This window comes from Mobula birostris, chromosome 6, assembly GCF_030028105.1.
Source record: "Mobula birostris isolate sMobBir1 chromosome 6, sMobBir1.hap1, whole genome shotgun sequence".
In the NCBI taxonomy this organism is placed as follows: Eukaryota; Metazoa; Chordata; class Chondrichthyes; order Myliobatiformes; family Myliobatidae; genus Mobula; species Mobula birostris.
In genome coordinates this window covers 146,101,603-146,112,731 of record NC_092375.1, presented here as the reverse complement: position 1 = coordinate 146,112,731, position 11,129 = coordinate 146,101,603, and the positions used below count along the sequence as shown (strand labels likewise).

General features: G+C 39.7%; 2 protein-coding genes across 3 annotated transcripts; both read right to left on the bottom strand.

Annotated features, from left to right (window-relative positions):
- Nucleotides 1-196: 196 nt before the first annotated feature.
- LOC140199444 (gamma-crystallin S-1-like) lies at nucleotides 197-2,974 on the bottom strand. Of its 2 annotated transcripts, none has more exons than XM_072261547.1 (3): nucleotides 2,966-2,974; nucleotides 2,622-2,868; nucleotides 197-462 (listed from the first exon to the last, which is right to left on the bottom strand). In XM_072261547.1, the coding sequence occupies exons 1-3, from the start codon at nucleotides 2,972-2,974 to the stop codon at nucleotides 197-199; spliced, it is 522 nt and encodes a 173-aa protein (XP_072117648.1). The 2 variants fall into 2 exon arrangements, with proteins under 2 accessions (XP_072117648.1, XP_072117647.1); XM_072261546.1 differs by having other exon boundaries at nucleotides 197-472; nucleotides 2,626-2,868.
- A 5,320-nt stretch (nucleotides 2,975-8,294) lies between these two features.
- On the bottom strand, nucleotides 8,295-10,181 carry LOC140199443 (gamma-crystallin S-1-like). Its single transcript, XM_072261545.1, has 3 exons — nucleotides 10,143-10,181; nucleotides 9,811-10,053; nucleotides 8,295-8,570 (listed from the first exon to the last, which is right to left on the bottom strand). The coding sequence occupies exons 1-3, from the start codon at nucleotides 10,149-10,151 to the stop codon at nucleotides 8,295-8,297; spliced, it is 528 nt and encodes a 175-aa protein (XP_072117646.1). The 5' UTR covers nucleotides 10,152-10,181.
- Between the last annotated feature and the right edge of the window lie 948 nt (nucleotides 10,182-11,129).

The following is an 11,129-nucleotide window of genomic DNA, read 5'->3' as shown; positions in this document are numbered from 1 at the left end:
CGTGCTTAATTTAATAATTAAAATTGCCTGACTTCAGCTAAGCAGAGGAGGATGCTTTTCTTTGTGAAGTAGATATCATTGTTATTTCAGAACTTTCATCTGTAAACAATAAATGGAAACTCATGAAAATAGTGAAGTGAATAATGCTTTATTATTCTTATTTCAGAAAGGTAAGATCATTCTTTGCAGCAATAACCTAGAAGTCCCTCATGCGCCTGAAAGACCCAATGGTTGAGTTGTAGCCGCCCCAGTCACTGTATCTCCTGTATTCCCCAGGTCTCAGGAAGTACTGTCGGCCTCGGTAGTTGGGCTGCTCATAGAAGATCCAGTAACCATCCATCACCTGACAGGAGTGGATGTCACGGTAACGGAAACGATCGTAGACGGAGGGACAGTCGTCCATGAATTCCATCATCTGTCCTGCAAAGTCAGGCCTCTCGTAAATCCTCATCTTGTAGATGCCTCCACGGTACTGGAATAGAAAGAAGAGTATAATTGGGCTGATGCTAAGAATAATCTATTCCAGCTTCCAGATGAAGCAGCAGGACAGATGGGGTTGGAAGACTAGGGTGTAGATAAGTTTCTGAACCCCAAGAGACGGTGCAGTAAGCTCTGTGGAAGCAGTTACTGTTTGATAGCCGATGTCAGCATTTATTTCACACATGACTTAAACGAGAAAAGCAAAGAATTGCCAAGATCATCAAATAAAATCATAACAAGGTGGAAAAACCTGCAGATCAAGCGACAGCTGTGGAGGGAGCAGCAGTTAATGCTAATTGGATGTTAAAGGGAGAGGGATAAAAAGAATAAAGGAATGTCCATAATAGGTTGGTGAAGAAGAGAGGCTGGATGCTGCAAGTGATGATACTACAGAATGAGGAAATGTGGTGAAACCTTGATGGTCTCTCTCCAATAGAGATGAATAGGGCAGACGAGAGAGAAAACAATATCAATAGAGCTGCAGATGGCTGGGAATCTGAAATAAAGGAGAAATCCAGAGAACTCTAATGAATGCTGATGACACAAAGGTTGGGGGTGTTGTGGATAGTGTGGAGGGCTGTCAGAGGTTACAGCGGGACATCAATAGGGTGTTAAACTGGGCTGAGAAGCGGCATTTGGAGTTCAACCCAGAAAAGTGTGAGGTGGTTCACTTTGGTGGGTCAAATATGATGGCAGATATGATAGTATTAATGGCAAGAATCTTGGCAGTGTGGAGGATCAGAAGGATCTTGGGGGCCAAGTCCATAGGACACTCAAAGCTGGTTGACTGTGTGGTTAAGAAGACATATGGTGTATTGGCCTTCATCATCCATAGGATTGAGTTCAAGTGTTGAGAGGTAATGTTACAGCTATATTGGACCCTGGTCAGACCCCAGTTGGAGCACCATGCTCATTTCTGGTCCTCACTACAGTAAAGGTGTGGAAACTATAGAAAGGGTGCAGAGGAGATTTACAAGGATGTTGCCTGGATTGGGGAGCATGCCTTATGAGAATAGGTTAAGTGAACTTGGCCTTTTCTCCTTGGAGCGATGGAGAATGAGAGGTGACTTGATAGAGGTGTATAAGATAGTGAGAGGCATTGATCGTATGGGTAGTCAGAGGCTTTTACTCAGGGCTGAAATGGCTAACACAAGAGGGCACAGTTTTAAGGTGCTTGGAAGTAGGTACAGAGGAGATATCAGGGGTAAATTTTTATGCAGAGAGTGGTGAGTGTGTAGAATGGGCTGCTGGTGATGGTGGTGGAGGCAGATACAATAGGGTCTTTTAAGAGACTCTAGGATAGGTACATGGAGCTTAGAAATTAGAGGGCTATGGGTAACCCTAGGTGATTTCTAAAGTAAGTACATGTTCGGCACAACATTGTGGGCTGAAGGGCCTGTATTGTGCTGAATCAAGACTTTCTGTTGATAACCTTTCATTTGAACTGATTTGTTCTGATACGTAAGAGGAGAGGTTGGTTGTCTGAAATTGCTGAATTTAGTATTGACTTCTGAGGGCTGTAACATGCTAAGCCAGCAGATGAAATTCTGTTGCTCTGCAAGTTAAAGCGTATCAACCTGAGAATGCCAGAACTGCAGAGTATTTACAGACTTCCTGCTTTAATTTCAGACTTCCTGTATCTTTGCTTCAGGGACTGATTGATTGATTCCATTTTGGAACATACATTGGATAAGTTGATTAGTGATATCTAATTCTCAGACTCAATTTGATGATATTTCGCTCATTTAATTTTATGGTTCTTTTTAGCATAGGTGAAAGAATTGTGAAAGGTGAAAACACGTTACAAATCTTTCTGTAAATGATCCACTTACACTCTGTACTCCAATCAAGTAATTCATCTTTCAGTTATACATAATTACTGAGACAATTTATCAAATGGTGCTTCAGCTTTAGTTATGTGCTGACCACCTTTCCTGTAGATACTAAATAGAGAACATCTTGCTGCAGGATCTGTTCTATTATAAAGATGAGGTTAATTAGATCTATCACTTACAACTACTAAATACATATAGAAACATCCAAAATCTTTTCACAGTTGACAAAAAGAAATGAAATATCAAGCAATATGTCCTTTCCTACTCTTCATTCTTGATTAAAACATAAAAACCAAAAATAGGAACTTACAGAAGGGTAGCTGCGACAAGATCCAATGCAGTCACTGAAACCCATCCAGCGCTGGTAGTCAGGATACTCGCCCCTGCTCAGGACATACTGGTATCCCATGTAGTTGGGTCTCTCGTACAACACCCACCAGTCACTCTCGACACGGATGGAGTTACAGCGGCTGAAGTAAGGGGAGAGGTCGGCACAGTCAGAGCTGCACTCATAGTGCCGACCCTGGAAGTTCCTGTCCTCGTAGAAGATGATCTGTGGGAAGAAATTGGTTTATAAATTAGTAGGTGCACTAACTAGCAAAGATACTCTAAAAATGTTTAATACAGTTCTTAAACAAAATTGCCCTTACCTTTCCCATTTTGAGCTCGCAGTTGACTGAGTGACTGAGCGTGTGTAGCACTGCCTCGCACAGCTGGGTATTTATATGCTGAGCAGAAAGGCTAACTAGGCTGTACTTTTGTTATTCTAATGAGTCAGGATTGATATTCAGCAGATGCTGTATCAATTAAATGCACGTGAGAACTCATAGTGCAAAAACTCTTGAAAGACTCCTGATTTGTCACTGATTCTTTTTATTTTGCTGTCTTGTCACTTTATTTGTTGATGATTTACAATGATCACTCTACATTATTCAAAGTGATGATTTTGCCTGACTGCAGAACATCCTGGCATCCTTTGAACTCGAAGTGATATGTGGCAGCTGTCCCTCACACCAAACACAACCTTGCCAATATATCCACCTGTATGAAATCTTACCAGGTCCCTTGACTGTATGTTGTGATTTCAATCTTGAGACTTCTGTAGAGATTGCTGTTGGTGGGAAAAGATGTGACCGTGATATATTGGACAGAGTCCACTACTGTCTGCAGCTAACTACACTACTGAGTATTTGATTGCCATACCACACCATCATGTAACCTTGCAGGACACTTTCAATAATATATCTGTAGAAGTTTGTCAGAAGTTAGAACTTTGCTCTAAAGTGGATATCTTTGTCCTGATTCTGTTCTTTCTTGTAAAAACTGCATTTAATTTAAATTTTTCTTGTGATGCTATGTGCTTGTGATTCTGCTGCAAGTAAGTTTTTATTGTGCCTGTGTATGCATGTGTAATGGGCTGTGTTGATCAGACTCAAACGATCCAAAAAATTACATGTCCAGAAGATGTAGTAATAAGTGTATAAGCACACGAAGAGGTAACTTGAGCTGAATTTATTATCATTAAATGGAAAGCACAAGTACTCTGCACATAATACTATGCAATATGTTAAAAAGATTTCCACAAACATTTCAAGGCTCCTGATTCTTAGTCACCACTTGATTGCCATTGTTGTCAGGGGACTTGATTGTTGCTGTTGTCGGGTAAGTCCAAATTCTAACTGATGAAACCACCTTATGTCCTAGGCACCAATTGCAATTTCCTTGCTGTAGGTGAAGTTTCAAGAACTGAGGGAAAAGGTTCCCATTAAATAGGGGTTCCACGAGTGTAGAAAAAGCCACATAGAGACAGACAAACTCTTTGGTCTTTTTTTTCTCATGCCATTAACGCAGCATGGTTTCTCTCATTCAAACAACTCATGTGTTCATTTACAGACATCCTCATGCCACTAGTGCCTGAAGTGAAGAAAGAATCCAGCTGCTCTCAGCAAACATTTAACAGTGTTTAACTTATACAAACACCTTACATGCTGCGAGCTCACAAAGAGTTAAGTGTCACCTGGAACTGTTCAGACTTTCATCCAATATTTTACAAAATTCAATACAACACAGCGTGAGCTGTGCATATGAGAATAAACTCAAGTTTGGCTGTGACCACATTAAGGGGCTCAGCTCATGACCTCACAAAGATGCTCATTGAAACATCAAACTCAGTGAAATGCATCATTTTGCATCAAACCAATCAGTGAGGAATGTGCAGGGCAGCCCACAAGTGCCACCATGCTTCTAGTGCTAACATAACGTGCCCACAACACACTAATCCTAACTGTGTGTCTTTGGAATGTGGACAGAAACTGGACCACCAGAAGAAACCCACATGATCACAGGGAGAATGTACAAACTCTTTCCAGCAGCAGCAGAAGCTGAACCCCAACTAGTGACTGCTTTCACTGTAAAAGCATTACGCTAACCGCTAACATTACCATGCCGCAGAATGAAGGCCTTGGCAGGTAATACTTGGAAAGACAACATCAACAACCAGTAAGGCAGCCTAACACCTATAGTGCGTTTCCAGACACATTCCACCCTCACATGACGTGCATGTGATCTCACTCATTCACAGAGTGAGAGAAGTCCACATAACAGGCAACCTTCTGCAGTATTACAGCTTCCTTCCCACAAGCACCCCAGACAGTTGTCTTGAGTGTGGACAATGAAATGACAATGAACACTGGTCCCCGCAGTGTAACCCACTGTTCATGAGTGATAATGGAGAAGAAGGAACCTGAATCCCCATCGTGACATGTTACAATCTTGACTTTCCTCTGCTGCTGTTCTACTAATTCCTCTGGAAAGTGAATTAGTAAATCGAGGATCTGGATTAAAAATCTTTGTCAAAAGTTTGAGGAGGGTATGACAAGATTTTTGTTAACTGAAGTAGTTGCAAATTATAAAGTTTTCCTATAAAGCTGAAGCAAGTAGATCTGATGATTAATTTTAAAAGACAGGTTCGTGATGGTGCAGAGCTGGCAAGAACAAAAATGGGAGCATGGGACATTACAGGTCCCCTTTCACAGGGCAAGCTCAGCTTCTAAAGCTTCACTTTCTATGGTTTTATTTTTTCTGAACCAGGAAGGTTTTGGCATTGAAAACAGTGTTAAATAAGTGGAGGCAAATCACAGGCAATGCTGCATAATTTATGAATTTTATGTCTACTTACCTCACGTTACCACCAACTACTATCAACTTGGTACTATCTCTCAGTGAAGATCTAGCCATCTCTCTTGTTTCCCGATTTGTTTTGGGATTCCTATTTGTTTATTAGTTTTGGTTTAGATCATAGATAAATACTGCAACTCAAGATGCACATGGACCACAGAGTCTGTGGACCAATGAGAGAATGCAAGCTGAGAGAAACCCAGGTCTCCCTGTACATTAATTATGAAAAGCTAACAGGCCGGGACAGCAAGCGATTAGGAATGAGAATGGTAATATGGCCTTTATTGCAAGAGGACCTGAGTGATGGAGTCTTGTTCCATTTATATAGGCTCAGTGTGAGACAGTATCTGGACAATATTTGGAATACACTATACAAGTCTGGTTATTCATGTACAAATCTGGTCAGGGGCGGCAGGGTAGGACATTGCTTTCCAGCACCAGCAATCACGGATTCCCGCTGCTGTCTGAAAGGGGTTTGTACATTCTCCCCGTGACTGCGTGGATTTCCATCGAGTGCTCCAGTTTCCTTTCCCATTCCAAAGACGTATGGTTAGGGTTACCAAGTTGTGAGCATTCTATGTTGGTGCTGGAAGCATGGCAACTTGTGGGCTGCCCCGTGCAATCATCGCTGATTTGATTTGATGCAAATGATGCATTTCACTGTATGCTTCAGTGTTTCTTTTTTTTTTGTAATTTATTTTTTTATTGCATTTCATCATCAAACAAACATTTCCATAAGATGTATTTCAGATACTGTACATATATATCATATAATCGTATTTGTCACAAATCTCCACATAATATTTATCTGAGGTATACACTTATAGAAAGGAGAGGAAAAAAAGAACAATCAAAAGAAGAAAACTATGTTTTTTTACAACATATTCATTGACTTATGAGAATAAAATCAGGCCTATGAGGTGTTATGTAGTTAAACCATTTTTCCGGTATGAATAAAATTGTTCCAACTTATAACTAACAGATGCTGTTACCTTCTCCATTTTGTAAATATCCATTGTAATTTCCATCCATACGTTTAGAATTGGTGTTTCAATACATATGTAACAAATAAAGCAAATACTGTAAATATTAGAGGTAATCTATCTAAGGAAGAATATTCTTGAGATAGAAAGAGTGCAGGAACATTTCATCAGATTGATTCCTGTGTTATATATTTTTTTAATGGAAATTTGGAGTAGATTGGGCCTATACACTCCAAATTTTAGTTAGCCTGTTATCTAAAAATCTTATTACAGCAGTGCCTGCAGGTGAGGCTGCTGATATTCTCACAGATGAAATGAATAGATTCTATTTTTTCAAGAGCAGCGGGAGATCAGTCCTGGTGTCTTGGCCAGTAATGATCCCTCAGCCAGTATCACAAGAAATAGAGTGTATCTCGGTCATTATTACATTGCTGCATCTGGGACCTGTGTAAATTGACCACTTTTCCAAAAATGCAGCAGTGATTAAATTTGAAAATCACTTTGTTTATTGGAAACCACTGTACTTCACTGAATGGTCCCGGAAAGTGTTAAATGATTGCACCCCATGTTGCTTTTTCTTTGCCTATATTGTCAGATTTTGTTTGCCTCTGATTATAAAGTTACACTTGTCAGTAAAACGGATTATTCAAGTAACCTGCAGCATATTTTAATTGATTACTTTAATATTTAGACTTCAAAGTGGTTGTGACTATACTTTGTGAATTAAAATGTTTTCATAACGGATCAGCGATAAGAAACCTTGACAGTACTACTGAAATTCACTGCTTGGTTGAGAAGGAGGAAAATGGACAATTAATATTTTGAGTTGTTAGGGCATATTCTGGAGCTAGAGTACGTAGCAAATATTAATTTCAGCAGCAGCCAATCTTCAGATTTGAACATAGATTGAATTTAAAATGCAGCTCAGAACAAAAGTCTCCCTGGAGCAGCAGACTGGGGTTGATTACAAATCAGAAAACTCCCACTCACTTGATGTCTGCATGTGCGTGAATCCAGAGAGAGAGAGAATGCTGCTTAACATTCATTTTGGGTGTCTGGAGTGTGGGTATGAAGAAGGAGGTGTGTGAAAACTATATGTAATTCAACAGAAGCATTGTAGAGACATTGTAACTATTGAATTGTCTTGCTGTTGCTTTTGATGTTTTGCATTTAAAAATATCATGTAATTTTGGGTTAGGCAGGCCTCTTCTCCCAAGAAAGTCATGAATATGATGCCTGTATACTTGTTTTGCTTCTATATCCGCTAGCTTTAGTGTCCCTTCAGTGCCTTTGTTCATTGTTACAATAAGGTCAGGAGTTTCATCAGGACTAGGTCAGTAGGATCTTGACCTGCAACATCAACTGTACATTCATGGATGCTGACTGATCCACTGAGTGTCTCCTGCAGTTTGTTTATTTGCTCCAGATTCCATCATCTCCAGTCTCTTGTGTCTCCATGGGAGACAGGATTTGACTTAGTCCTCTTCACATCTTTGCTCTCATTTGATCATATTTTGATGTGTGACGTCCACAGTAAATTGACATAGTTTTAATATCACTATTGCATATTTCCCTCTGAAAAAGATCTTATCCACAATGCCTTATCTTTGACCTTTGTTTCTAAAGGATATAGTTATCCAGAATGATTTACTTGAACATTTGTCTTTTTAACTTTATTGAGACAAAATGTACAGTATGTCACTCCCACATAGCACAGTATTTTAAAAAAGAATACACAAAACACGGAAGTTGCTTATAAAGAAGACAATTTTATTATTCCCAATAATACTTCAGAGAGATTATGTCTCACAATGGAAATCTAGAAGTCCCTCATGCGCCTGAAGGACCCGATCATTGAGTTGTAGCCACCCCAGGTAGTGTATCTCCTGTATTCCCCAGGTATCAGGAAGTACTGTTGGCCTCTGTAGTTGGGATGTTCATAGAAGATCCAGTAACCATCCATCACCTGACAGGAGTGGATGTCATGGTAACAGAAACGATCGTAGACAGAGGGACAGTCGTCCATGAACTCCATCATCTGGCCTCCAAAGTTAGGTTTCTCATAAATTCTTATTCTGTAATTTCTTCCTTGGTACTGGAATAGAAAGAAGATTATAATTGTACTGATGTGCCTCTTGGTGAGACATGATCTTTCAAGTAAGTGTAGATAATGTTTCAGAACCAGGAACAACTGAGTTAGCTCTAATGAAGCAGCCGATCATCTACTGACTGAAGGCAGTATCCATTTCCCTTGTAAAGCTCTGAGAGCCACAAATATAATTTAATTTTTTGATATTTAAGTGGATTGTTTAGATTTATCGTAGTGGAAACTTTTTGTCATTTTTATTGGAGCTTAACATTCTTTGTGGTATGTGTGGTGGCTTCAGGCAGTAGAACAAAATGGCAGCCTCCGTGGGATCCATCTAATAGTTGAAAAATCACAATAAATGCCATCCCCTCTGTAACCAACACCTGAAATAACAACAAAATGAAAAAATACGAGTAAAGGATGCAATCTCCTGGTTGTCCAAGCTAATCAGAGATGCAATAAAGTAGTGAAAGGTTTGGAACAGGAGATCCAAGTCTGCTTCTATCAGGGGTACACATAAATAGGATACTTCAATTACCAATATCTAGTTAATGCTTAGATTTAAATGAGATGGTTTTCTGTCATGTAATCTTAATATATTTTTTATAACAGTTGAAACTATAAGTTTCAATGACAAGGAACCTTTCAATAAGTTTAAATCCTGTTCCTCTCAGCTTACTTAAGGCGCAATAATTTGTCTGATCATTTTATTTTGATTTTATTTATGTAGACATTCAATACTGTAATAGGCCATGCTCGCCCAGTGTGCACACACCACTCATTAACACCCCAGTGACTAATTAAACTGTTAACCTGGACATCTTTAAAATGTGGGAAGAAACTGGATCACTGGGAGGAAGCATACATGGTCATATTGAGAACACTAGCTGTGGGCATTAAACCCAGGTTGATAGTCTGTTATAGTGCTACACTAACCACTAAGCTACCATGCTGCCCCAAATTAATCAATCATATTGCTTAAATTTTGGACTAGTGTGCATTTTATGCTGGTTTAGATAATCTTGCTCCAGGAATAAAGCTTTTCAGCTTCATAGTTACTGCACAGAGAAACTTAATTAAATGTACAAATGTGAGATAATGAAAGTGTTTCACAAACAGATTCTTTTTATACATGGAAAGAGTTGGGGTACTTCCACCAATGTGAGAATTCAATCAAATGCACAACAATTTACAGTTTTATCCTCCTTGTTGAGGATAAAGTATGCAAACATAAAAGATGACTCACTTGTGGGAATCTGCGACAGGACTTGACACAGTCATTAAATCCCATCCAGCGCTGATAGTCAGGATACTCTCCCTTGTTCAGGACGTACTGGTATCCCATGTAGTTGGGTCTCTCATACAACACCCACCAGTCACTCTCGACACGGATGGAGTTACAGCGGCTGAAGTAAGGGGAGAGGTCGGCACAGTCGGAGCTGCACTCATAGTGCCGACCCTGGAAGTTCCTGTCCTCGTAGAAGATGATCTGTGTTGAAAAGAAAAAAAATCAATTAAATTTTTACCTGTTCCAATGAATAATTAGTCAAATACGATTGTTTTGATTGTTAACCTTACCTTTCCCATTTTAAGTTCAGAGTTGGATAAGCAAGTCCTGGTGATGCTCAGTATTCATATATTTGAGTGAGCATCCTGAAAGAGAATGGCTGTGTTATTTCGACAAATCCCAAGTGCAGATCAGCATAATAAACTGTAAATTAAAATGAGTTAGGGTTATTTCAGGAACTCCCTTATTCATTGCTCATTCTCTTATTCAAAGCCATGTGCTTTCATGCCATTCTGATTATCTTGATTCTACGTGCTGCACTGCAGTCTGAATGATTCAGAGCTGAAAATCCACAAAGATCAATGAAGTCTTTCTGGAATAGCAATGGCCTGGAAAACACCTGAACGGTGCCTGATTTGCTGCCGATTCTGTTCACTTCAATGTCTGTCCACTTTAATGGTTCGAACAAATTAGCCTGTAAAAAGTCAGGGCTGCATGAACTCCAACCACCACTCCCACCCCCAATCTGTTGCAGTTGGTTCTGTTGCCACCAGTTGCAATCCATTGTAATCCCCCTTCCTATTCCCACACCAGCATGTCCATCCTTGGCTTCTACTGCAAGGGTGAGGCTTGATGCAAACTAGAGAAACAGTGGCTTATATTTCACCTTGGCAGCCTGCAGTCAGTGTTCCCTCGAAGGTGTGCGCGTTTGCAGTTTTTGCTCCTAGTGTACAATGGAATTTAAACTGTGCACAAAAGGTTGTCATCCTCTACCTCGTTGGCATGTTAAGTAGATTGGATGATCATACACAATCACAGTTTCTTTTCCTGTTTCAGTTACAGACATTGATCATTTGGTAAAATGTGCATGTTTGAATTCCCTACCTTCAGTGTCAAACACCATTCACAACAGAGTTTTTAAAAGTCAATAGAAACTGCAAGCTGATGACTGTTGATAATTTGAAGCCAATAAAGAAATTGTCCCTTAGTCATTGGATGTGTTTTATATACTTCCATTCTGTTCTTCTCTCATCTGTCTGATGGTACTCTGCAAAAGT